Source organism: Sceloporus undulatus, chromosome 3 (genome assembly GCF_019175285.1).
Source record: "Sceloporus undulatus isolate JIND9_A2432 ecotype Alabama chromosome 3, SceUnd_v1.1, whole genome shotgun sequence".
Lineage (NCBI taxonomy): Eukaryota > Metazoa > Chordata > Lepidosauria > Squamata > Phrynosomatidae > Sceloporus > Sceloporus undulatus.
In genome coordinates, this window is record NC_056524.1 from 175,981,067 (window position 1) to 176,007,834 (window position 26,768).

The 26,768-nt window shown below is 38.8% G+C and overlaps 1 protein-coding gene across 2 annotated transcripts in view; it reads left to right on the forward strand.

Moving 5' to 3' along the window:
• Positions 1–26,768, forward strand: part of PCDH15 (protocadherin related 15) — a 648,893-nt gene that overhangs the window by 369,771 nt on the left and 252,354 nt on the right. For both annotated transcript variants that reach the window (XM_042459844.1, XM_042459843.1), the window contains 2 exons: positions 14,380–14,488; positions 22,242–22,354. In XM_042459844.1, the coding sequence (XP_042315778.1) occupies positions 14,380–14,488; positions 22,242–22,354 (222 nt within the window). The remainder of the gene's footprint in view (positions 1–14,379; positions 14,489–22,241; positions 22,355–26,768) is intronic.

Consider the following 26,768-nt stretch of genomic DNA (forward strand, 5'->3'; position numbering starts at 1 on the left):
CTAAGGCACAAACTAGACATCATTTTAAAGGTGTGAATGGAATAATGGGATAAAAATGCAAAAATATTTTTATTATAGATCTCAGAAGCCTCAAATGATATCTGTGGTGAACAGGAAAGGGAGCTTAACCTATCCTCTTCTTTGAGTTCCTAACAATTCCTCACCCCCTCAAGTATTTTTTAATATTGATATTGATTAATTGCTTGGTTGCTTGATTGGTTGTAAAAGAAGCTTCTTTCCTGAAGTTAATACAGTAGATCTCAGACTGGTATACAGTACAATGAATCTTTATTTTAAAATAAAGACAACGATTTTAAAAAGGCTAAAAATGTATTAGACAATTTAAAAAATTTAAAAGACATATTAAAAGTGGTTAAAATAAAATTAAAATAGATTGAAACTTGTTAAAATTGTGGGAACAGAGATGAGTATTTTTACTCAGATCATGCCATGGTGAAAGGGTAATGTGCCACCATCCTGTCCTCACCAATTGGTAGTTACTTACATTTACAAAAATGAATTTCAAAGTGTCCCATGCATTTTGGCCATGACTGGCAGTTTCTTTCTATGTGATATGAAAATAATATGTCTGAAGCAATTACATTTTCACTACCCTCTATGATCCTTGTGCTCGGGATGGATCAAGGGTCTTAGCATTGGATGGAGAAGAAAGGACGATATTAGGATGAAGGATTTACAGTTTCCATACTTTTATTCCATACTTTTTTTATTCCATACTTCACTTGCTTTAGTGACCTGTCACAGAGTTCCCACTTCAAATCTTCCCATCTATTTTTCTCTGGTAATGCTCAGCTGTGCAAAGACATTCTCATGAATGAGAACAACATTGTCAAGGAGAGATGGACATTCTTGCTCTTCCTCAAATTATGGGCCATTTGGACAGCATTGTTCATCTAGTACAGTGGTTCCCAACCTTCCTAATGCTGCAACCCTTTAATACAGTTCCTCATGTTGTCGTGACCCAAACCCATGAAATTATTTTCGTTGCTACTTCTTAACTGTAATTAAATAGGTGTTTTCCAATGGTCTTAGGCGACCCCCTTGAAAGGATCATTCGGCCCCCAAAGGGGTCCCGACCCACAGGTTGGGAACCACTGATCTAGTACAAGACTAACATTGTTGTAAGAAGGTGTGGGATAAGGATCGTCCAAGGCAAACTGGGGACAGAATTTCATGCGCTTTCCTACCTTGTCTTCCATAGGTTTGGCAGCTTCTGCTTTAAGCAGCGAAATCTGAAGTGAGGGTGATGCAAATGGTGCCTTTTCTCATTTATTGTGCATAGGCATTTGAACTTTAATTATTTGCATAAATAATTAAAGCAAATCAACTTCTTATAACCTACTTTATAATGTCAATGGCATTTCATGAGGTGAATGTTGAGTGCAGAATGTGACTGTGTGTCTGCATTATTTATTGTTAGCTGAGGAGTTAGCATGCTGACAGTCAAAATGACAAGGGCATTTCTGGGTATACAGATTCCTTTAGAATTCATAATTGCTCCATATACAGCCCTCTCCCCCCTCCATATTATTAAGGATGCAAACTGTACTGTTATCATGCACTATTCATAACATCTAAGATATGTTACAACCTCTTGGCAGTAAGATTTCTATGTAGTTAATTCAGGTAATTTTCCTGCTCTTAACCACAATAGATTTTCAGACAGAGGTCAAGAGGAACACCTCTTTTCCAATATTAGAAAGTGTTGCATAACAGCAGGATCATTATTCCCTTTGTAGTAGATCAGCTGGTGGTTGTCTTTTGGTGGCAAATCCTCTAATGTTAATCATGAGGTATTCTTATGTTTAAAAGATAAACATTTTCAGGCAAAGGTAAGCACTTTTAAATGGCACTCATTACCCTAGGAGTTAAACACTTGTTTGTGTCTCTTCCAGAGTCCCATTGCAGCCAGTGACATTTAAAAGGAATTTTGGCTGGACTTTGACCTTTCTGTTTTGCAGTTTTATGTAGTACTTGGTAAACTTTGAAAAAGTTTAAAAAAAACAAGTAGGATTTTATCTCATTTTATGATAAAAAGCCCAGTTGGATTTCAAACTGGGCTACTGATTCTCACCCATAAGACCTTTTAGCATCCCCAATAGCATAAGCCTGTAGAAAATTGTGAAATTCAGCAGCAGGAACCTTTTTCTCACCAGAGGTCCTTAAATAGCTAGTGTGGTGCAGTGATTAGTGTTGGATTAAAGTTTAGGAGGCTCTGCAGTCAGCCTTGAGGCTTCCTGGGAGATCTCAAACCCATCCTTGCCTCTTAAATATAGCTTACTTTTCAAGGATATTGTTGAGATAAAATGCAAGATCCAGAATTTGAACATGCAGATCCTCCTAAACTCTTTGGGGGAAGGTTGGGATAGCAATATAATGCACAATAATGATTGCAGTTATGATTATACACTATTATACAATATAACAATATAGTATACACTATATTATTCCTACAAATTCAGGCATAAGGGTGTTGTTATAAATACAGAGAAGGTGGTTCAATGGAATGACTAAACAGACCCAAACTGCAAAGCCTACTGAAGATCTTTTTCTATGCAGTTATTGTTTGGAAAAATACAGTGTTGGGAACTAGGTTGGGGTAATTATCATCAGTACAGTACTGCCTAAATACCCTAAAGCCACAGATCCTGACTGATTCTGGAAGCTAAGCAGAGTCTGCCAATGAATACTAGATTCTGCAGGCTGTATTTGAGAGGAAGGAATTGGCAAAACCACCTATGAGTATTCCTTGCCTAAGAAAACCTTGTGGGTCCCCAATAGGTTGATAGGCAACTTGAAGACACATACACACAAGCAATTCACACCACCAGCAGCTTGGGTTTAGTGGATGAGTTCTGTGCAGAACTTCAGCTAACCAAAAATGTACGAATTACAATAAGTATTAAAAACAGCATGAACCTCAAGATAATAGAAAAAGAATAATAAATCCTAGTACAGAATATCAACTTGACCATCAGTCACTTGAACCTCAGCAAATTCCTTCCTAAATGTTAAAGCCTAAATGGTTAGATGGTGATTCTAATTGTAAGTTACCTTACCAGTAACACTTGTTCCCACTTTAATGAACAGCAGTTTCAAACCCAGTGCCTGTTTATGTTTAAATCACTCTAGTGAGTACTGACAATAACAGAGCCAAGACTGAGCCACTGGGAAACAAGAGGACAGAGGTCGGCATGTTTGGGCTCTGCAAAACTATAAAACATTTTTTTTAAAAAAGAAACCAAAATGCTAAAAAGGCAGAGGTACACACATACATAAAGCTCAGTAGGAACTGAGCATACTCAACAGTAAATGCATGTTTTCTGTCCTTTGGAGTGGATGGAATTGCCTTCTGGATGAGGGGCTGGCTGTGGTAAGAAAGCAATGGAGATCATCCATTTTATTATGATAGGAGACCATATTGCAAAATCTTCTTGAAGGTCTCACACATTGCTGGCTGCTAGCGTATTTCAGGCTGAACGTGAAAGGAGCTGTTCAGAGTGTTGAACCAATTTTGGACTAATTACACTGAGTAATTTATTTAAACTCTGGACTAAAGCCTAGAATAGATTCACTGTCTCGCTGAAAAAGGAGCATCCAGCTAATATTACTTATTTCTCAGAATGCCTTTTCAAGCTTCTTTTACTTATGTTTTAATATGAGAGGAGGGTAGTGTGTATTGGATTAGGATGTTTCATTATGATTTTTATCTAGTTCTTTCTTGAATGAGTATTGTTTGATCAAAACAATCAGTGAAGTTTATTCATCCAACTAGGATTCATTATGTTTTATGTATCATATATTTTACATATTAATTTGTGATGGTCTACAGCTTAGATAATAAGGTGCTGATTCCCATTCATTTCTTCTAAAATATATCTGTATATATAGCCCAAAGTTAAATATCGCAATGTGTTCAGCTTTTGAAAAGGAAATAACAGATTTTGTTTTATAAAACCTGTGAGGGGTAGTAAACACAACTGAACAAACACTTTAATCCAATCCTGAGGTAAAGTAACAACTTCATTAAATGATAAACTCCAGAGGACATAGCTTTTATTAAAATGGTGCCTGTATTAGTCCACTCTGGCCTATTTTATTAAGCCACAATTGTTTTGTTTACAAAATGGTTCTGATACTTTGAATGGTGGATTCTTTTTATTAAATAATGGCTATTTATACTTTTAATAACACGATTCTGTATGACTAATGAGACAGACTGTGCTTAGTTCCACTTATTCTCATTTCTGCTCTCAGCCATAAACGAATGGCATGTATCACTTCAAAATATATTATATAATTTAGGGCACAGTAACATTGGAGCATCTAATTTAAATGTGTTGTGTTCACTTTAATAGATTTACACTTTAGCTGTTAGTTAACTGGAAAATCTTATCATCTGCTTTTATTAATATACAAGTAATTTAACCCAGTATTTGCTGCCAGTCCTTAATTTTCAAATTTGCACATCAAAAGAAGTGTTTTAGCAAGCACATGATCTAAAAGAAGGAATGGGAAATGGTATATTGCTCACATTTTTCACACTCTTTATTTTAGGAAAGCTATTTTTCCCCCGATAGGGAAAAACAAAAACAAAGAGAAGATATTAAAAATGCACTGACTGCTATAGGTAGTTTTAGAGCTTCCTGGCCACAGTTAGCCCACCACATTGATGGGCTATCCATCCATAGATTGGAGTTCTCATGGATTGTTCTGCCCACATATTAGCCAATGGTGGGATGCACTCTTGTGCACTGACAGACACATGCATGTCACCATCCTTTGACTAAAATGGGCTTTAGTTCCTGTGGTTTTTCCCATCCATGGAGTAGGCCAGAACCTTGTCCTGATGAATGGGAAGGGCCCACTGTATTCACTATTTTTACAAAAAGGGTGGAGGCTGGACGTATTAAAAGGCAGACTCCTTCAGCAGAAGTTATGCACAGAAATAAATCTCTAATATATTCTTCTGAAACATATTTTTCAAAAAATAAAAGCAAGCAGGCAGCATTATAGTTATATACTTGAAAGGTTTACTTGGGGCTTCAAAATAGACACTTAGCAGTTGAAAGTAAGATTTCTAAGAAAAAAAATTGGATAGAGGTAATGTACATAGCTGTCACATACCAACCAACATGGTCAAAAGACAAAGTGAGAGTGTGGAGTCTTTATGTAACCATTGGCACCAGGGATCAGCATAGGCTAGTTACATCAGTCATTAATGTCCCTGCATTACCTTCTATGGTTGAGCAAAGGGAAAACTTGAGAGACAATGTGAAACTTGCCTAGATGAATGCAGAAATCTTTATATTGTCTAAACACTCATAAGGATAATAGTGCATTGAAATGGTATTTACAACAGTTGTAATATCTACTGACCAATATGCAAATAAATCCATAGGCTAAAGTATGTGAAATATATGTAGCTGTGGACTACAACAGTGATATGCATGGAATAATATCCTTACATATGGCCACCTTAGCAGAAACTAGTACAGTATTGAGGTATTAAGACCCAGTTAGTCTAGCATGCTGTCTAGCTGTTTATAGGAGCAGAATGAACAAGGAAACCATGAAATGTTCACCATCCCAAAAGATACTTCAGAAGCTGGCATTCTAGCCACAGTGCCACATGTATTAACTATTTCAGACTGGACTCCCAATCAGCATCCTGGTCCTCTCCCCATCACCCACAGAAGTGCAAATGCAGAGCCTTGTCCCAGGGCAACCATGTAGCTGCAAGATGTGCTTTATGGAAGGATAGGGAAGCCCTGGGAAGCAAGGATCACTGCCTGGCAGAGAACTAGGAAAGGATGGCACCTTCATTCCTATAAAGGTTCTCTGTTGGAGCCAGATCATTGCTGAAGCAGCAGATCTCTTGGGACTTCCTGACAACTTCTTGTTTGTGCTAGGTCAGCTCTCAGATTCCTGCAAATCTGTCCAACATGGGAACATGAAAGTAAGGACTTTTCCACAGGCACCTTCCCATGACATGATGACAAGTGATAATAAAAATGCCAGATCACTTAATCACTCCAGTGCAATGCTTTTCAGTTTATACACTGACACATGGACCATGGAGTATACTTAGTTGTGTAGTTTTGAAGTTTTTTAATAGGTGAACAAAAAAAGGATACAACAAAGGGTGCAGTCTCTCAAGGAACTTTATCGCATGGGGCTTAAACCGTTCCCCAGCGCATTCTACGGGGCACGCTGGGGGCGTGCATGGAACGTGATGGGCACCGGTAAGGCCCAGAACGCGACTTTACCGCACGGGGGAACGCCGCCCCACACCGCCGCGCATTCCATCGCATCCCAATTCGGTTCCAGGGACGCCCTTTCTGGGAAAAGTTTCAAGCGTGCCCCAGAAATGGCGCCCTCTGGAACCGAATTGGACGCGATGTGAAGTGCGGTGGTGGCGGCGGCGTTTCCCCCATGCGGTAAAGTCACGTTCGGGGCCCATCCGGTGGCCATCGCATTCCGTGCACGCCCCCGCGCCCCCCCCCGTTAGAACCGTTGGGGAACGGTTTAAGCCCATGCGATAAAGTTCAAGATCTCACCAAGAATTACAAGTGACAAGTCGAGCAGAAGGAAAAATGATTTGTAATTCAAATCATAATGTCTGTGTGGTGTTTTTGAGTTGAAATGGAAGGAAGAGGTCTTCAGAAACACTGTACAAAGGAGGGGTTCTCGCACATTAAATGGGGAAACTGCATCTGAAGGCACATGAGTCTCACAGGTTTTTTTTACTGGCCAGCTGGACCCTTCAAAGCCCCCCGACATGCTAAAAAAATGAGGAATTGTCCCGTATTGATGCATTGTTACTCTTGGAATGTAAACTCACTAATCCCATTTTACCTTTGATAACTAGCTGAGCGGAGGCACCTAAAAATGAAAAGCAATAGTTACTTCTAGTTTCATTCTTGAGCAAGTTGGGGGAATTTATCAAATATAAAAAGTGGCCTCTATGGACTTTGCAGTGACTAACCTCACTCTCTAGAAGGACGATTTCTTTATCCACTGTATGCATCTGACTTACATCCCAACAGTTCTCCCAGAAGTAATGTGACAAAGAACGATGATTAACCAGAAAAAGGTAGAAATAAAAATGCAAATTGGTATAATATTAAAATACTGCCTACAACAATTATATGCTAAAACCACAACTGTTATTTTAATTATTTCATTTATGCACACTGCAAGAAGTGCTTGCCCATGCTGTTTTTGTGTACAATAAAATCTAGATAGCAATTTAGATAAAATTTCAGTGGGCTCCTGCTGAATTCAGAAAGTGAGCTTTTGTTTTTTGCTTTATTGGGTAAACGCAAAAAGCACAACCCCACTAAAAGCTGTTTCAGAAATATGTGTATAACAGTGATTTTATTTCATTTTATTTCTTTTATGCATCTGTGTGGTTAAATATGCAATAACATGATCTTTGTTTGTAGGGAAAGTAATTCACGTAGTAAAGAACCCCTTTTCTTTTTTGAGATAAACGATTACTTTCGATGATTTCAACTAGTCAGAGGAAGATGCAGAGAACAATTCTGTGCCTGTGCAGAATTACGGTTTACTAGCCAATGCGTGTATGAATTTTTAATTTGCATCTTTCTCTTTTTGCATTATAAATTGTCTTGATTATGCAGGTTTAACTCTGCCCCTTTGCTTTTTTCTAATGAATGCAATCCAGGACACAAACCGTATCGCACAATGGTAAAAAAAAAAAAGATGGGGAAAAAACACACACAATTATATTTTATTTATATCCCACTTTCCCCCAAATTGAAACACAACAGCTCACAATTTAAAAGAATAATACAATTAAAAACATACAAAAAAAGAGCATTACAAATAGCTAACTATTTGCCTTAAAAAAATCAGACATCAATTTTTTTTATAAAATAATAAAATGTAATTTAAATAATTAAAAGCTATTAAAAACAGTACACTTTAAAACAGCAATTCCAAAGTGGGTGTGTATGCCCCTCTGGGGATATTTGAAAGCTCCCAGGGGAGGTGAGTCAAAATAGGGGCATCAGGGGGAGTGGCATTCTGCTTGGGATTTAAGAAGGGAAGAACTCCCCAGATTCCTCCTGCCACTCACTCCCAAAGTTGGAGGCTATTACGTCAATGGCATTAGCAGCCTCCCTCACACTCACTTGCTCCCCTGCTTCTCCTGTCTGTTTCCTCCCCTTCTCATGGCTGGGGCCAGGCCATACCAGGATGATGGGGAACCCAAGAAAATCCTGCTCTGTCTCTTCCTCTTCTTCCAGTGTTATTTGAAGCTCAGGGGAATGGATAAAGGAAAGGCCTTGTTTGTCTCACTTTCTTGCATATCTTCTCTTCTGCTGAGCTCTTCATGTCTTACAGCGTATGTCTATTACAGCATTCTTCTTCCAAAAAGCGCAAAGTGGCATTTGCTGGGTGGTTGTTCATGTGTCATTTCACTTATGTGTTACCCAGTTGGTCTGCGCCCCCACATAATCCATAGTGATGCCTTGCTGCAGGGCTGGCATGGGGAAGAACGAGTTACTCAGTTGCTTGTCCAGGGGTGACCAGTGGAGGTGGAAAAAGAAGCAGTGACTGAGATTGTTGGTTTTTTGAATGTGTGTAGAACACGTGTAGACCATACCAAGAAATTGTGGTAGGGCTGTCACCACAAGAAGGAAAGTGGGCACGTTAGCCCACAAATGTTTTGGGAACCAATGTTTTAACCACAATACAGCACTACCTAGTTGTCTCTTTAAAACTTTTCTGTTTTAAAGAATAACCTAATAATAATAATAATAATAATAATAATTTATTTATATCCCACCTCTTCCAATTGAGGATAAAAAGGTTTTATTCTGTTGACAGAAGATTAACAAGGAAGGGTCCATTGTGGGCTTCGAGGGCAGGAAGTACTAGAGTCTAGGAGCAGCCACTGAGGAAGTCCTCTCCTGTACGCCCATGAACCATGTTTGTGATGGTGGTGGGACTCAGAGAAACTCTTCTCCTGATGATGTCAGAGCCCAGGGTGGATCATACAGAGCCCAGGGTGGATCATACAGAGCCCAGGGATTTGTGGTCTGCCAAATAGTTTAAACTTGAGCCGCATAGGGCTTCATATCTCATAACCCACACTTTGAATTGTGCTTGGAAACAAAGTGGCAGTGGGTGGGGCTCTTTCAACAGGGGTATTGTGTGGTCCCTATACCTTGCCCCAGTTAACAGTCTGGCTGGACCTCTTCAGATTTTCCAAGCACTCTTCAAAGGCGGCCTCAGAGCATGTTACAGTAGTCCAAACAGGATGTAACTAAGGCATTTACTTTGTGACCAGATCCAGCATCTCAAGGAACAGGCATAGCTGGTGCACAGACTTTCAGTGTGTAAAAGCATTCCTGGCCACCACAGAAATCTTGAACGCCAGGTTCAAAGCTGAGTCCAGGAATATACACAAACTGCAAACCAGTGTCTTCAGGGGGAGGTGTGCCCCATCTAACAGGCTGTATCTCTAGTCCCTGATCTGCCATTTAACTGACCAAGAGCACCTGTCTTGTTTAAGTTTCAGCTTGTTTCTCCTTATCCACTCCGTTACTGAAAACAGATACTGGTCTGGGACCAGGACAGCCTCCTTGGATTGAGGTGGAAAGGAGTAGCAGAAAGACTGAAGACACGAGAGAAATAAAATAATTAGAAAAAATGGTAAAAAGAAACAGAAATTATAGGATGTGCAATTGGTTTCTTTAAAAAAAAGTTCTCATATAACAAAGGTAAAATATGGTAACTGTGAAGTATTTTACATTCCAAGCAAGTATTTTTAATATGTTAGAAACTTTAAAGCAAGGCTAGAACATTATTAGATTATCCCCCATACCTAATATGAAGGACAAAGGGAAGTATACATAATAATAATAATATATTTATTTATATCCTGCCTCTTCCCTTTTGGAGGATCGAGTTGGGTAACAACAGAGTTTAAAAATACAAATATTACAATATAATAAACAACCAAATCCCCCATCCCCCTATCCCACTCTCCCTAAAATACAAATTTATAAAAAATAAAATTGTAGATATGTGCAAACATCACAATCATACCGGAAGATGTTGTTCATTGAACAGTGATAACTAATATGGGAACATAGTATGGACAGATTTCTTCATTCAGGACCTGGTCAACCTAGGTAGGCCAGCCCGAAGAGGGTTGTTTTTACCACCTTCTTAAAAGCCTCAATTGTGGGTATTTGGCGGATTTCTTTGGATAGGTTATTCCAGATTTTTGGAGCAGCAACAGAAACGGTCCTCTGGGAAGTTATCACACACAATAGAAAACTTATGTCAATTGATTGTTATGATTTCATCTGTATTATTGTATACCTTGATGTTTTTATTATTCTAAAATGAAATAAATATCAATCTAAAATAAAGGAGTAGTAGAGTTGGGTGTCATCTGCATTTTGATGGCAGCACACCTCAAAACTCCAGATGTCCTTTCCAACAGTTTCATCTATATGTTAAATAGCATGGAAGACAAAACAGAACCCTGTTAATAAAAACATGCTAATAATGCCAATTTTAAGCAATGTAGTGTTGTTCTGCATTTAATTCATAGTTAGTATGAATTTACCACTTTTAAGGTGAAATTGAGGCTGATCTTTAAAAGATTCCAGATTCCCCCCAAAGAATTTTAAATCTAACATTGTTGTGATAGGCATTTGAAGTCTGCTAAGTTATAGCATATGTGTTCCAATGTGTTGCCTCTAAATAAACACTTCACAGTTTATCTTCTTGTCATATTATGTGACAAGTGTATAATGCCAAATTCGGGGAGGGGAACCCTACTATTTTAAAAGCTTTGGTTTCTCCGCTTTCTGCTTTTGAAATTTATAGCTCATTTCCAGGCATGCTTTGAATAACAGCAACCTATTCTTGAAGGAAAAATGTGCATAAAACTCATAGGCTTTAAATCTTTATTCAGGCAATTCGTTTTCGTGACTGTGCTGCTGCATTTTGACAGTAGTCTATATGTATTGTTACAGTGGGAATATGGTTAACGTAACTTCGTATTTAGAGGGTTTTTTTAAAAAAATCTATGTATAAGGAGAAGTGTAACCATCAATCAGTCACACACACACACACACACACACACACACACACACACACATAACTATGTGTCCATAACCCATAGCTGAGAGAAAGGCAATTTTTCATACTGATATTTGGAATATGATGGTTATGGACATAGTTGTGAAAAATGTACCAGCCAATTAAATCTCTTTTTATCTCCACATCATTTGGCACAAAATGAAAACTGCTTTGAATGTTTGTGTATAAAGTAAAAAAAGTTGGGTTGGTAACTAGGACAGGAAGACCAGTATTTGAGAGAACTTAAAGAGACTGCCTAAATTTTAGTCAATGGCTCTTGATGCTTCGCAGTCTAAAATGAGAGATAAAACTGTCAAAATTGAAAGACAATGAGAAACCTTTTGCCAGAGATAAAGGACTAGCAGGAGAGGCAGATAATTGTTTCACAGGTGATACCCCTCCCGACAAGGTATCAAGTCTCCACGAATTTGTTGTTTTGACTATTGGCAATATTTACTCTAAAAGAGTCAACATGGTGCAGTGGCTTAAGCATTGAACTATGATTCTGGACCAGGGTTCAGATCACCATTTGGCTATGGAAAGCATCTGAAAGACCTTGCTTTACCATATCAACCTGCAAGGGTCCTAGGATATACAGGAAAGACTTTCTCTGTATATCCTCATTTCCCTCAGTCCCGTTACAATCACTGGTTCACTTGATGGGCACACAAGAGAGAGCCTTCTTGCAGGGACGTAGCCAGAATTTTGGGAAGGGGGGTCCAGACTAAGTGCCACCATTATAATGGGGCTTGGGGACGGCGTCATGGTGGCACGCACCATTCATTGTATCTAACAGAAGAGGGGGCGGACCCCACAGCCCCCCCCCACACACACACACACTTGGCTACATCCCTGCTTCTTGGGGGCTGTTCCCACCATCTGGAATTCCCTTCCACAGGAGGCTAGGCTGGCCCCCTCCCTGCTCTCCTTTTGCCATCAGGCAAATCTATTTTTATTCAAGCAGGCATTTAATATACAGTTGGCCCTCCTTATCCACTGATTTTTATACACAGATTCAAGCATCCACAGCTTGAAAATATTTTTAATAAAGGATAAATTTTAAGTATCAAACCTTGTTTTTCCCTTTTTATATAAGGGACACCATTTTGCTATGCCATTGTATTTAATGGGACTTGAACATACACAAATTTTGTTATTCACTGGGGTTCCTGGAAACAAACCCAAATGGATAACAAGGGACCACTGTATAATTGTTGTCAGGGAAGCTTTTATATAGGGTGTGTACTCTATTTATGTTTTTAACTTTTGTATGTTTTATGTGATTTTATACAGTTTAGCAAGATAATTAATAGTAATAATTTGTTTTATTTATATACCGCTATTCCAAAGATCATAGCGGTGAACAGCAAGTAAGCTAATTAGCAAGTAAGTTAATTTGCCCCCAACAGTCTGGGTACTCATTTTAGCGACCTCGGAAGGATGCAAGCCTGAGTCGAGCTTGGGCCCTTTTGCTGGTTTTGAACTCGCAACCTTGTGGTTTTGAGTGAATGGCTGCAGTACAGGCATTTAACCACTGCACCACCAGGGCTCCTGGTTTTAATGGGTTTTTTTACATTGTTATTGGAAAGTTTTAAAGTTTTACTGGAACCTTTTATTTTATCTGTGAGCCTCCTTGGGCCCATTTCCAGGAGAAAGGCTGCATATAAATAAAATAAAATAAAATAAAATCCTTTTAATGTCATGTCACGTTTCAGGCTGAAATCCAGCCTGAATCCACTTACTCAAAAATAAGCCATTAAACTCCATGGTATTTACTTCTGAGTAGTTGTATGCAGAGTTGTACAATTACCCACCACCACTATCTTTGGGAAGCCCTCTGGACATGTTAAAAACAATTAGTTCTCAAGTTCAGTTTTGAAAAAAGAAGCTAGTTCCTTTCTTTGAGAAAATATATTGTGGAGAAGCAATATGAAATTCTGATGTTGCTATTATTATACAGTTATTACTAATGCTATGTTAACAGAGTTTTATGAACACAAAGAGTACATGCCCTGTATTAGCTTAGCAATATTGATCACAACTCTAAAAACCAGAGTCATGAGAAGGATGTGAGCTGGACACTGGCCCAGCTGCATAACTTTAGATACCTCTCAAGCTGCATTGAGCTGCAGCCTTATGAAATCCCCATTTCCAAGGAAGCTGGATATCCATCCTCTGCAGTTCTTCCAAGCGTTGGAGGCCTTTGAAGAGAAATTGTGGATAAAAGTTGATAAAGTGTTATTGAGGTGCACAAACCAACTGGGACTGTTGGTTGTGCATCCTTGTATTATAGGGGTGGCATGTTATGGGGGTGAGGAAGTCTCATTAACCCTAGGAGACTTTGGAGAGCCATGCCCTCTGCCAAGCCCACTCTGTTGACATGTTAATGTCCCCAAGCATTATCTAGGAAGGATGGGCGTATTTCTGCCATGTTTTGGTCCCCTGAAATATTTTCGTGTCAGGAGAGGCCTTATCCCCCCCCCCCAACAGAAAGTGACCATGAAATCATTCCTGGTTTAATAAAATGTCTCTGTTTGGTGCAAAGGTCTTTCAAGCATTTAATATTTTATTTCTGAGTACCTAAGCCATTAAAAATGAAGTCATTCTGTGAGTTAAAATCTTTGAATCCATTTTTGAGTCTGTCTCACTGGCTTTCTGCAAACTACTCATAATGGCAAGAACTGTATCCACGTTCAATGTCACGATAAGGTAATAAGAATTTTGAAACTGACTGTCCTACCCTGAGAACATCCGTTCGTTCACAGGAATGATGATGCTACAAAGACTTTGTTCCCTTTAGAGATAAGAAATGGCACACAGGCAATAGAGGAGTAAAAACATTAGCTTTGTTCATGCACATCTTTGCAGAGAGGAAGTGGAGAAGCATGGTGAAAGGGCTAAGTGATTTCTAACCCAGGCAAAGCTGGTAGAGGTTGAATGAGTAGTGGGATTAAAAAAATGGGGGGGGGGGGGACAGTAAGAGAAGAAAAAAGAGACAGAAAGGATATACAAAGTAACACTAATATGGGTGTGGATAGTAGATCTGAACTCAGGAAAAGTTGGATACTATCACTAGAATTAAACATTTCAGACTGATGTGCCACTATATCTCTTGCATCCACAAACACTGCATTATTTTGTAGGTATTCAAAACACACAGGAACACAGAAGATTTGTTAGGTAACCCCCTTTGCAATTATTCCATTGTAACATGTCTAATTTTCATTACAGCTACGTGTGAACCCTATCAATGTCACGCCACCAATACAAGCTATAGATCAGGACCGAAACATCCAGCCTCCTTCCGATCGGCCTGGGATCCTCTATTCCATCTTAGTTGGTTGGTATTTGATAATCTTACTGTCTCTTCCAAAAGACTGTATTAGCATCAGGCAGGTAGGCAGACAAAGTTTGAGCATGGAGTTACAGCCAATACCAAATTCATGCTGAGTGTAATGTGGTAGCTGGTGGTGTTCTAGGCAAATAGTTTATTGTCCACTTTCTTATAGTGGCTGTTCTTTCCAAATTGGATTGCTGTCGTGTGAGGATTTAGCTTTATTAGGGGATTTTCTGGCTGAGATAATGGAGCAAGGACATTAGATAAAGCCCAAGAAATGTTTACACACACACACACACACACAGAGAGAGAGAGAGAGAGAGAGAGAGAGAGAGAGTCTGTTGTTCTGGTGTGTTGGACTGATTAAAATTATCATCATCATCAACAACAACAACAACAACATAATCCCCAATATAATATACTCAAACACAAATGACAACATGTGACAATAGAGATGGTGTTCTCTGTGAGATATTTGTATTGCCTCATCCTGAAACAGTATCAGGTCAAATTATTCAGACACTCTTATTGGTTCTGAGCATAGGGTAGGTTTTGAAGAATATGTAACAGGATTATGTGAGGAATCATAGCTCAGTAGTGGAGCACATGAAGAAAGTGTAAGATTCATTTTCTGGTATTTCCAGTTAAAATGATTTATTACTGGGTGATGGAAAAGACCCCAATATACTATCCAATGAGCTTCCAGATCATAAATCTATAAATCGGGTAGATAACTTTGCTAGTGCCACGGGTCCATTTTTCCCCCCTTGCATACCTCTAAGGCCACACTGATGTATTTTATTTTCATATTAAAGTGATGTGATTGCACTTTCAGTTTCAGCCAGTTTTCAGGAGGGGGCAGGCAGTTAAAGGAAACAAAACTGTCATGTTTTGAGGTGGTTTTGCACAGTTGGAGTGGGTGGTCTCATAGTAGACTCTATATACAGTGTGTGTGTGTGTGTGTGTGTGTGTGTGTGTGTGAAGCTTGTATAGGAAACCTGGGGCTGGGGTAAAAATAGAGTTGTGGCTTATGCACTGTCCCCACTCCTACCTTATATACCCGGGGTCAGGCTATCTTAGGGATTGTCTTTTCCCTTATGCTTCCTCTGCACACCTTGGCAGGAGGACTTTGGGTTCTCCCCCATGAGTGCTGAGGTTCATCTTGTGAGCAATACAACACTTATATATTTAATTCTATCATCCAGCCTCTGGAATTCTCCAAGTACTTATCTAAAGGTGTGCCTTGTAGCTGTCAACTTAAGACTCATTTCTTTATATAGGCTTTCTTTTAAGCTATATTCTCCCCAATTGCTGTACCACATCTTTACAATTTAGTGCCAGAGTGGTTATTGTGCTCACTATATTGATAATTCGTTGGGAGTTGTATAAGAATGGACAAAATGAATAAATGAATGACGTCAATTGAAATAACCAAGGTTTGCAGACAAATAATGTGACCTTGGCCTCAAGCAGATGGGGCAAAAGGAGCAGCCATAGGCCGCTCCCACCCCAATCGCTGTGGGACCATGACAACTGCACATGCCCAGTCCTGATCCCTGCCACTGCCACAGTCCTGACCCAGTTGCCAAATAGGAGCTGCTTTCTTTCACTTGTTTTGGGCCCAGCTCTTCCTGGTTGGGGCAGGCTCGGAGTGGCTTCATGCATCATCTAAATGCCACTCCCCCATCTTAGCCCAATGGTGGCACTTTTGGCTCATCTGTTTTGGGCACTGGTGTAACAGCTTCCTGTATTCTTCACTCCCTGTGTGGCTAACATTGCATCTGTTAACTGTGTAGTCCTTATGTTTATTGTTTCCTTTATTACTTGCAACAAACAAGGAAATATTGTCATACATTCCTTCTGATGCAGGCACACAATTTCTGTAAGGATACCTTATTACATGACAATAATCAAGTAACTAGCAAGATTTGTCCTGGGCAGATTTAGTTGTTGTATTCCAAGTGATATTCAGTACCAGAATAGGTCAGCAAGGATCTCTCCCCACACTGGAATTCATGCAGTATACGATTGTATGCTGCTACTTCCAGGATTTTCTACAGTAAGAATAGACACAAACACTTTATTGGTGCATTTCTGTAATTGATGTGGCACAAGAGTCTCCTTTTCTTGCAGCAGCATAGGGGTGGGCTGTGTTAAATGTGTTTGCATTGAGCTGTTCTCGTCTGAATTGTTCTGGCATATTAACCTGAATGATAATGGGATACAGAGGCTGAGATTATTAGATATACAGATATCTAATGACTTCATTCCCATTTGTAATTTAAGGATGGGCATTTAATATCAGGTCCAGTGACCATGTTTGGAAGGCCTTTGCTTTGACATTAACAGATATATCCACCACAATGCTGAAATGGGAAAAGGCCACAACTTTATTGGTTACAGCTATAGAGGCTTGGCCCTGCATGGGCCCATATCCAAATATCTTTTGACATGTGTTGACCATTGATCCAGCTCACCCAACCCACTAGGTCAGTGATGGCAAACCTCTGGCACGTGTGCCAAAGGTGGCACTCAGAGCCCTCTCTGTGGGTGCATGTGCTGTCGCCCCAGCACAGAGTTTGCCAAAGTTTGTTACTAGAAAGTCAGAGGGACACGACACTTTGCAATAAATATGTGGGTTTGGGGTTGCAGTTTGGGCACTCGGCCTCTAAAAGGATCACCATCACTGCACTAGGTTGAAACCACCTGGAGTGGCAGAAGTGGGATTCCATTTGGGCAAAAGCCACTGTGGCTTCCCTGTTATCTGGAACTCTGGCTGCATCCCACACCGGGTTAGGCATGGCCTCTATAACTTGGTTCCACAAGATCCCACAGGGGCATTTAAGAACTTGGTACAGTGGATTGCCACGACCCATTTCTCCTTCACCCAAAAACTGCTGTATATTGTTGATTGGTGGATGGGCTTCACTGTGCCGAGACAAAGATTGCTCTAAAATGACATCCTGGACTATGCAGATTCATGGATACTAATATATAATGCCAACTGATTTTCTGTATTTAAGGTGCTCTGCCAGTGTGCTACAAATCTTTAAGCTTCTGAGACCCGCCACTACAAGTGGTAGCCCCAATTTACAGACCTGCTTTTATCAGCTCGAGTAGTGACTCAGCAGCACTTCCATTTATCAGAATTTTCCAACAGGTTTCTCCGCCCTAGGAAATGAACATTTAAAAGTGCAGAAAAGATTACAGCCTCTCTTCATCTTTACTGAGCAATTTAAGTAATTATAGACCTAAGCAACTCAAGTATGATTTTGTGATCTATTTTGTCTTTCTGTAGCCATATCCAGTTGCCGTGTGAAAATCTATTTCTTCTCTCTTTTAACAGCTTCAAAATATATATTTTCCTCATTTCTACTTATTATCTAAACCCCTGTTGCTATTCACCTATCTAGTATTCTGATTGCTATATTGCCTTTGTCTGTCATATTTTACTAAGAGTAACATATAAGAAAAGAAAGATGAACAGAGGGCTGATGAAATTATAAAGCAAGAACATTTTATTTGTAAAGCAGGAACATTTCATGCTTCTCAGACCATTTGATGTACTAATTGTGTTTGGCCTGGTATGTGTTCACCTGATTTTTCATATCACATAGGGCTAGTTTGAAACTCGGAAATCTTTTACCCAGAGAAATCCTGTGGAGGAAATAAGACCTGTCCAACTGTGTCTGTCATTACAAGGAACTTTTCTTAGAAGCAATTTGCTTTGGTGGAGCAAGAACAGTTTTCAGCTATGACATTTATGTAATTCTGCTTCTGAGAAGTAATACTGTTGTCTTTCACCCCCCCCCCCCCCCCACACACACATTTTGTTGAACATTTAGAAATCACTACATAATACGAAACAGGAAAAAACATGTCAGAAAAGGCCAAACATCAAAACAAAAGAGGAAACTAATTCATGCTTTTCAAAACTATTTGTACTGAAAAGGATGTAATTAGCATGAAAGTTAGAAAGGAAAACAAAAAGCTGCCTTACACCCAGCTATATATACTGCCTGTTACAGACTGCCAAAATAAAGCTGCTTTGGTTCTCTTTGGAGGTATGCTATTTAAATGATGCATGGATCCTAAGAGTCCGGAGGTCGTACCAAAGCCACACTCAATTCATAAGCACCAGAGTGCAGCTTTTGGTGCAGCTTCTGGATTCTTAGGATGCATGCATTATTTAAATATGAGTTATCATATTAAAACATCAATTTTTAAAAGTGCAAAATTATTTCAAATATAATGATAAAGTTGAAAATACAACATACATTTTCCAATTACAGAATTATTTGTTAAAATATATTTATTCTGCTCATGAGTGAAATGTCAACAATAGAGTGGCTTTCATTTTGTTTCAAAGAAAGCCTTGTTAGATTGACTTACCTATACTGAGTGAAACACAGTTTCTGTCCTAGCTGATCTCAAAAGTAAAGTGTAAATTTGGGAACTGCACTTTGTTAGATGGCCCTTCCTTCCTGTGACTTGCCATTTTAACTGGTTTGAATAACAGACTTTCTAACATCAGTACAGGCTGTACAAAATGAGTAAAATATCCTCTTTTTTGGTGTTCTGTATTTTAGCTACCACACTTATAGAACAATTTACTTTCTCCTTTTTCCTGTATAGCAGAATACAGCTGGTCTGGTCTCCCTTCTTTTCTCTTTTTACAATGGCTTGATAGTTCCTATTCATTGCATAGCATTGCTTTCATGCCATGATCTAACAAAGACAACCAGAGCTCATTTTACCACACAGTGTGGATTTCTTTAGGATTTTCCAGGTTGTCATCTCCACTCTCTGCAGTGATGATAAAAAGAGAAATGGGTGAATTCGGGGAGAGTTGAGTGGCAAGAGTCCTACAGGGCCATAATGGAACTGAATCATCCTGTATGCTCTGGAGCCTACAATACTGTTTTCCACTTGAAGAATGTCACTTCTATACCATGAATATGTGCACTATAAATATGTGCTTCTAACTGAATAATTTAGTTTATTCCTACTCTTTTTAGTATTGCATAGCTAGCATGCCTGTACAGTCTCTTTCTAGGCTCACTCTGTTCTGTGTTGGCTTTGTATTCATTTCAAGCTGTAAGATACTAGTTTCTCACATCATTGTATACATTTTTGCATACATTTGTATATGCTTGTATATTTTCCTATGTTCATTAGTAGAAAGAACACTTCAGAGTAATTTTGGATGTTCATGTGTTGCACAGAAACATGATCTCCATAGGCATTGTTTGAATTCAGAATAGATCTCCAATGGATGGTACAAGGATTTCAAATAGGATTTGACCAGGCCAAAATTGTGAGGAATAAGCCAAGACAGTCTATTTATAAGTAGTAGGTCTTTGTGGGTCAGCTGATCCACAAACAACAAAGAGCTGTGCGAGATATCACACCATGGCTCCCATGTCAGTGGTTACCAACCTTTGGTGCACCATTTGTTTTGAACTTTATATACCAGAGGGCCCAGTCAACTTGGCCAAGAATCAGGCATTATAGAAGCTGATGTCCAACACATCTGGAGGACCAAAGGTTGGGAACTTTTTTCCTATGCATTTTGTAGGAGCTCTCCAAGGTTGTGAACCTATTTGAGGGATAGGATTCAGCACTTCAAAAAAAAATCCTTTTATATCTGGATTAAAAGATATGATGGATTCATTGCACCTGTGGCATGGAAACACCTTCCACTCTTGAAGGTGGACTTTTCTTGATATAAAATCAAGGCATCGATTTGAAGTTAGAGCTAAAACAGACCAGAAATACTGTTTTGTGTTTCTGCCTTCCTAGGCAATAGACAAGTTTTCTAGCCTGTGCATCTGCCAGGGAAGTGCAAATACTGTATGCCATGGTCTTCCAGAAGAACAGAAAGAATGTATAATTGCATTCATTTAGATTAAATAAACATGCTAATAGTACCACATCCTGTCTGATCTTGGAAGTTAAGATAGGTCAGCCCTGGTTAGTACTTGGATGGAAGACCACCAATAAATGCCAGTCACTGTATGCTATATTTCAGAGGAAGGAACTGGAAAAACCACCTGTGAGTATTTCTTGACTGAGGAAAAACTATGAAATTCATAGGGTAACCAGGCAGCTTAAAGACACATACATACACGTGATTTGGAAAATTTAAGTGTATCCAAAAGTGTAGCCAACACTTAGGAATCCTTAAGCATTGTTTTTAATTGCTCAAACCTTAGCAATCTACATTATAATTTTGTAACTTTAAAATAATGTCCTGGGCAGAACAGATGGCTGGGAAGTAGTGGCCAGAGGCTGTTCCAGCCACAGTCAGGCCAGGACTGTGGCAACCATATGGCCTGCTCCCAATGTGGCACCTTTTTGATCTGGTTGTTTGGCTTCCGGTCACTTTGGGGGCATATGTTATCTAAATGTCACACCCTCAAGGCAGACGGAAGCTGCTTCATTTGGCCTGTGTGTTCTGGACCCTAGTAATTGCAGCACTTTTCATTGGAGATTTTTGTTTCAAAATGTAGCCATGGGAAAAAAAACTAGTTCTTTTCATGTGTATGCTTGCAATGGAAGGAGATACCCATCTTCTTTGTGCATGTTGGAACTCTATGCACTGATACATAGCACAATGGTGGTGGTGGGGGGGATAAATATCAAAATTGGTAAGTGAAGCTGTATTGAGGGAGAAGGGCTGTAGAGCTGAAAGGTAAGGCTTGTAAGAAAATAGTCCTACACTTCTTACATTGCAAATAGGTGTCATCTTTATTCCTTTTTTCCATTCAGTGTTGTGACTTTTTTATGACCAGATATATGTATGGCGAGAACAATAGCACTTTTTGTCCATTACTAGTGTACAGTCTTCCAGATACAGGAAATATTACACACATTTTTATTGTAATGATAAACTCTGACTTTAGTCACTGGGTCAATGCAAAAATGTTTTGCATTTTTAGTACTCTGACTTTATGTCTGTCTAGCTATTTCATTTAGCATCTTGCCCTTTATAGTGGCTAATCTCACAGGGCAGATTACAATAACCAGTTAAAATGCTAAAACACTCAGATGTATATTACTTACTAATATAAAATGGTGGAATAGTAAAGTGTGATTTTAAAAATAATATTAATAATAAATAAGAGCTAATGAGAATACATAAGACTTCAGTATTCTCCTGCAACAAAGCATCTCCAGTAAAGGCTGGAAACACTGCTCTCTGAAGCTCTGAATAGCTATTACCAATAATTTTTAATCAACTTTCCTCAAACCAGCTCCCTCCAGATACATTGGACTACAGCCCCTAACATTTTCAGTCCAATGATGTCATTTATTACGCTGAATGAGGATGGTAGGAGTTGTAAATTTAATTGAACTGGAGACAGCCAGGGAGGAGACGGCTGGTACTGACAATATATTGATCAATGGTCTGACTTTGTATGATGTAATTTCCTATACTCAGTACAGGTTTACTCAAGGAAACATGTTGTCACCTTAAAATTTACACTTGTCTCTTATGGGAAAAGAAAGAGCTCATAAGGAATCCCAGATTTATTGAAAATGATGGTTGTCATACAGAACAAAGAAATTTTGCTTGTTTGCAGATCTGTCAAATACACCTACTTAGTTATTGTTGTTTTGTTTTTACCAAGTGGAATAATTTTATTTCCTTTTTGATAAATGTCATGAATACACTTTTTTCACTGACGCTTTGATTTTTCATACTGATCCCTCATCTCAATTATGTGTTCAAATCTCACTGTCTTTTTTACAGGGACTCCTGAGGATTATTCGCAGTATTTCAGTATGAATGTTACGACTGCCGTACTCAGCCTTCTGAAGCCAATAAACAGGGATTTGCACCAGAAATTTGATTTGGTTATTAAGGTAATTTCAACTGAATTCCCATTTCCATGCATTTGTACATTGCTAAGTAGTAAAGTCCATGGAGGCTGTGAGGATTCTTTTCTTGAACTGTCAGTTTGTAAATAAACTTCCAGCTAGGAGAAAGGCAATCCTTAAAAAGACATGACTCATAATGTATGATTAATTTAATGGCATGTCGTAAATTAACTGTCCGTTTCCCTTTAGTGATTGTTATAACAATAGTGTTGCATTGACAGGGTGGTGAAGAGATGTACTGCTTGGTACGCAAGAAGCACAAAGCCAGAAACACTTTTTAAGACACAAAGATCGCACATTTATAGCAGTTTAATACCTCTTTAATTGCATGATTGCATAGCAGACTATAGAATCCTGGGATGAGGCACTTATTCTCCTCTGACTGCAAACTCTACCATTGTAGTTCAGCATAGTAGTCTAGAACTCTCTAGGAAACAATTCTACAGACTACAGGTCCCAAGATCCCCTGGCATTTAAAGTGGGATCAAACTGCTATAACAATAGCACAAATACCCCCATAAGCTGGCATCCTGTTGGAGCCTTGTGCATGAGTAAGTGCAACTTATGCAAGCATAGCTCCCTTGATGGGTGAGGCACAAAGATCTATTTTCTTGCCCTTGCACTCTATCCAAAAATCTCCCATGCTTGGCACCTGACAAGCTGAAGAAAGCAGCCTTGGTGCTCCTTCTGACAAGAAGGAAGGGGAAGAGGGAAGTGATTCATATCAAGAAGATCCAGCTGCTCCGAAATCAAAGTGGAAGGAAAAGTTGGGATCACTCCATGTAAGAACACATTCTCATATCTTCCCCTCCAGCCAAGCTGAGACCAGCGGCTTATCTACGATCAATAAGAGACAGGAGCAGGGCCCCTGTGGGGGCTTGGTAGCTGGTAGACAGTGGAAGTTGAAGAAATGTGCATACAGAGCTACATGGACATACTGTATAGGGTGACAGCCATTGTTTCCCATTCTGTTGAATGTAGAGATCCTTTCACCTATATGTATTTACTCAGAAATAAGTTCCAACCATTTCAATTTAACTTACTGCCATACAGTCAGTGGCATCACAAGGGGCATGCAGAGGATGTGGGCTGCACCAGGTGACACCCTAAGGGGAGGGGGTGACCACTTTTCTTTAAACACCTACCTTTGGGTAGAAATGGGCTGTGGCATTCATCTGCTTCCCTTTACAATGCTTTAGGAGATGCTGGGAATAAGATGAAGCTCTGTGGGAGAAGAAAGGAGAGGCCCTGGAATTTTTTTAAATTAAAATTTCAAAATTTTAAATTTTAAAAAAATGTTTTTAATTTTGATTTTTTTTAAAAAAAATTAAAATTTTCTTTAAAAACAGTACATTTAACCAAATATTTACTATGTATATGTAAATACATTTAGGTTGTGTGTAAGATATTGTAATATGAAGGTATAATTTTAATTTTGCTAGTTGCTTATGTCAACGATAGTTACAATTACATTCAGTGGTATATGGGAATTACAATTTACGGGTAACATTTGTGCAAAAAAGCATTACTAAGGATTCTGTATGGCATGAAATGGGAGGAGTCAACGGGGTGTGTGACACCATGAGTTATGGCACCAACCTTAGGGATGCCACTGGGTACAATTAGTCAACAACCATTCTAGACTTAAAATTCTAAAAGGTAATTGCGTTAATCTTTTTATTGCATTTTATTCTTCTAATAAGTGGTGCATTTTAACACTATTCTATTTTTAATTCTATATAATTGCTCACTTTTAGTATGCATAGCTCACTTTTAGTATGGTTTTAATTGTATTGTCCTTTTAAATTCCTAATTTGGGTGGGTGAGGGGAAGTGGGATATAAATAAATATTACAACAACAAATGCTTTTGCTGCGAAGTACCTAAAATTAATGTTTAAAATACTGTAGTATATTGTATTAAATATTGCTGGCCAAAATTTAATGTAGAGTTAGATGCTCTTAAGCCAGTCAGAGAGGTCCCATATGCTATGCATCAGGGGTGGGCAAAGTATGGCCTACAGACTACATGCAGCTTCCCAGGGCTGTTTTCATGTCCCTCAGAACTGCCTGGAGTAAAATGAAATTAAAATTCAGACAAAATGATTTTGCACCACAATATCGCCAATAGTCTCTAAGAGGCATAGGCGGCATTTTGCCATGCTTTCCCTGCCCTGGCCCAATGTAGGCCTTTTGGGGGACAGGAAGTGAATAGGAAGTTACTTCCACTCAATCCCTGCTGTTAAGAAAAGGCCTGTCACGGCCTTAAAATGGTCTGTTGGGACTCAAAACATGGCAAAAATGTTATCCATGCCCACACAAAATGTTCACTGGGATTTATGTTGTTTTTTTGGTGGGGGGAGTACACTGGGGAGGCGACCCTTCCAGTTGCAGCCTTCTAGCCTTCCAGATCTGCCCATCCCTGCATTACATTGCGCATGTTGTGTCTGAGAATGCTTGGATGAAACAGACTTACCTGTAATACAATAACATAGTTACGGCTTTGGGGAATGTGTTTTTTTCAGACACTTAGATTTCCTGACGAATGTAAAGTTTTTAAAATTGCAGTATTTTAAGTAATTACTTACTTAAAATTAAATGATATAACAGTGCTACAAGATCTCTCTACTTACGTAAAATTGATAGTGAAAGCATCCTTCATTCTGTAACTAGTCTTAGTTTGCAGTCTGATATAGCCTTACCTGGGAATAGATTTCACTGAAATTAGTGGTGCACATTTTTAATAGAAATGTCTATGATTTAAGCTTTAGCAGGAGTATTTATGTATTTATTAGGGAATGCCAACCAATGATGGTGTTAACTTCAGAAAATGCTTATTAAATTATTAATTTCCATTCCTTATGTACTGGGGTTCTTATGTATCATTTGAACATTTAACTTAAACATCAGCTATGGTCCATGCTGGTAAAGATATGTAGTTTTTAACTGAAGCACATTGATGCTAGGGTAACCAAGCACAATAATGCTACACCAATTTCAGAAATCAATTACCATTGTATGTGGTCATATTCTAGTGCTTTAATAACTGGCTACATTATTAATGGAAATTTTTACAGGCATTATTAGATTTGAATTACTGTGGTTGGTGTGCAGCTGAGTGGATAATAAGCAAGGGTATCAATCTGTAAGATTAATAATATGCCACATGCTTGAACAGTATCATTTAACACAACAGTGTTGAAAGTTCTATTAAATTGGCCAGATGTGGCAAATTTGCTTATTTAGGTTTCTGTTTTTCAGTGTGTAACTCAACAAAATATCTGTATTTAAATCTGAGTACATATCTATTCAGAAAGCCATTTGAGGCTCCATCTGCACTGCAGAATTAATGCAGTTCGACACCACTTTAACTGTCATGCTCAATACTATGGAATTTTGGGGGTTTGTGAGATATTTAGACTTCTATTTCAGAGAACTCTGGTGCCACAACAAACTACAAATCCCAGGATTCCCTAGGATGGAGCCATGACAGTTAAAGCAGTGTCAAACTTAATTAATTTTGTAATGTAGCATCAGCATTAGAACAACCTAAGTTGTTTTCCCTGCCAGTTTTAATTGTCCTGTGAAAGATAACTTCATCCAGATCCACCTTAAGGCATCCGTATCAGAAAGAAAATCTCTTCCTCTTTCCACTTCCATAACTAGTTATTCTTTTGAAACTGACCTTTTGGATAATTCTTTGGATTAAGTTTTTGTTTTCATTGTTTGTGAACCTTCAATGTGATGTTCAGTTAATGAATCATGCTATAGGTTTATTGAAAGGCTGGTATGTGTGTTGGAAATATTGACTGCAGTCTTACACTGAGAGATGTAGCTATAACATATAGCTACAACAGTCTCCTATCAAGCCCCCGCCAAAGAAACATCTTTTTTCCAGCTGCACTCCATGAACCCTGCCAACTTTGCAACTGAATGCCTCTTTCCACAACATGTAAAAAGATCCAGACAGTGCAACACCTAAGGCAAAAGCCACCAACAGAAAACCAGTGTCTATGTTCCAACTTTACAGTGGGCAGTTCTCTGTTTGAGGAACTTACAGGAGGACACTTCTTCATTTAATAGTCCAAACCAGTTTAAAGATAAATAATCATGAAAATGTAGACCAGGAACCCTGAAATTACCATCAATACATAATACCGAGACAAAAGACTGAGGCACACAGGTAATTTCATCTTAGTGGCCTAAATACCATGGTAGTCCCAGCTAGAAAAGATCCATTAAATTAATGAAATTTAGATACATTTTGACTTACCATTCAATAATTGGTTCAGTGGATCTATTCAGCTTGAGACTATGAATAGCATTCTAGTCAATCTTCTTTACTATACAGAGATATAGTGCATTTCTGTATGAATTATGATTATTTTCAACTTTGCATTA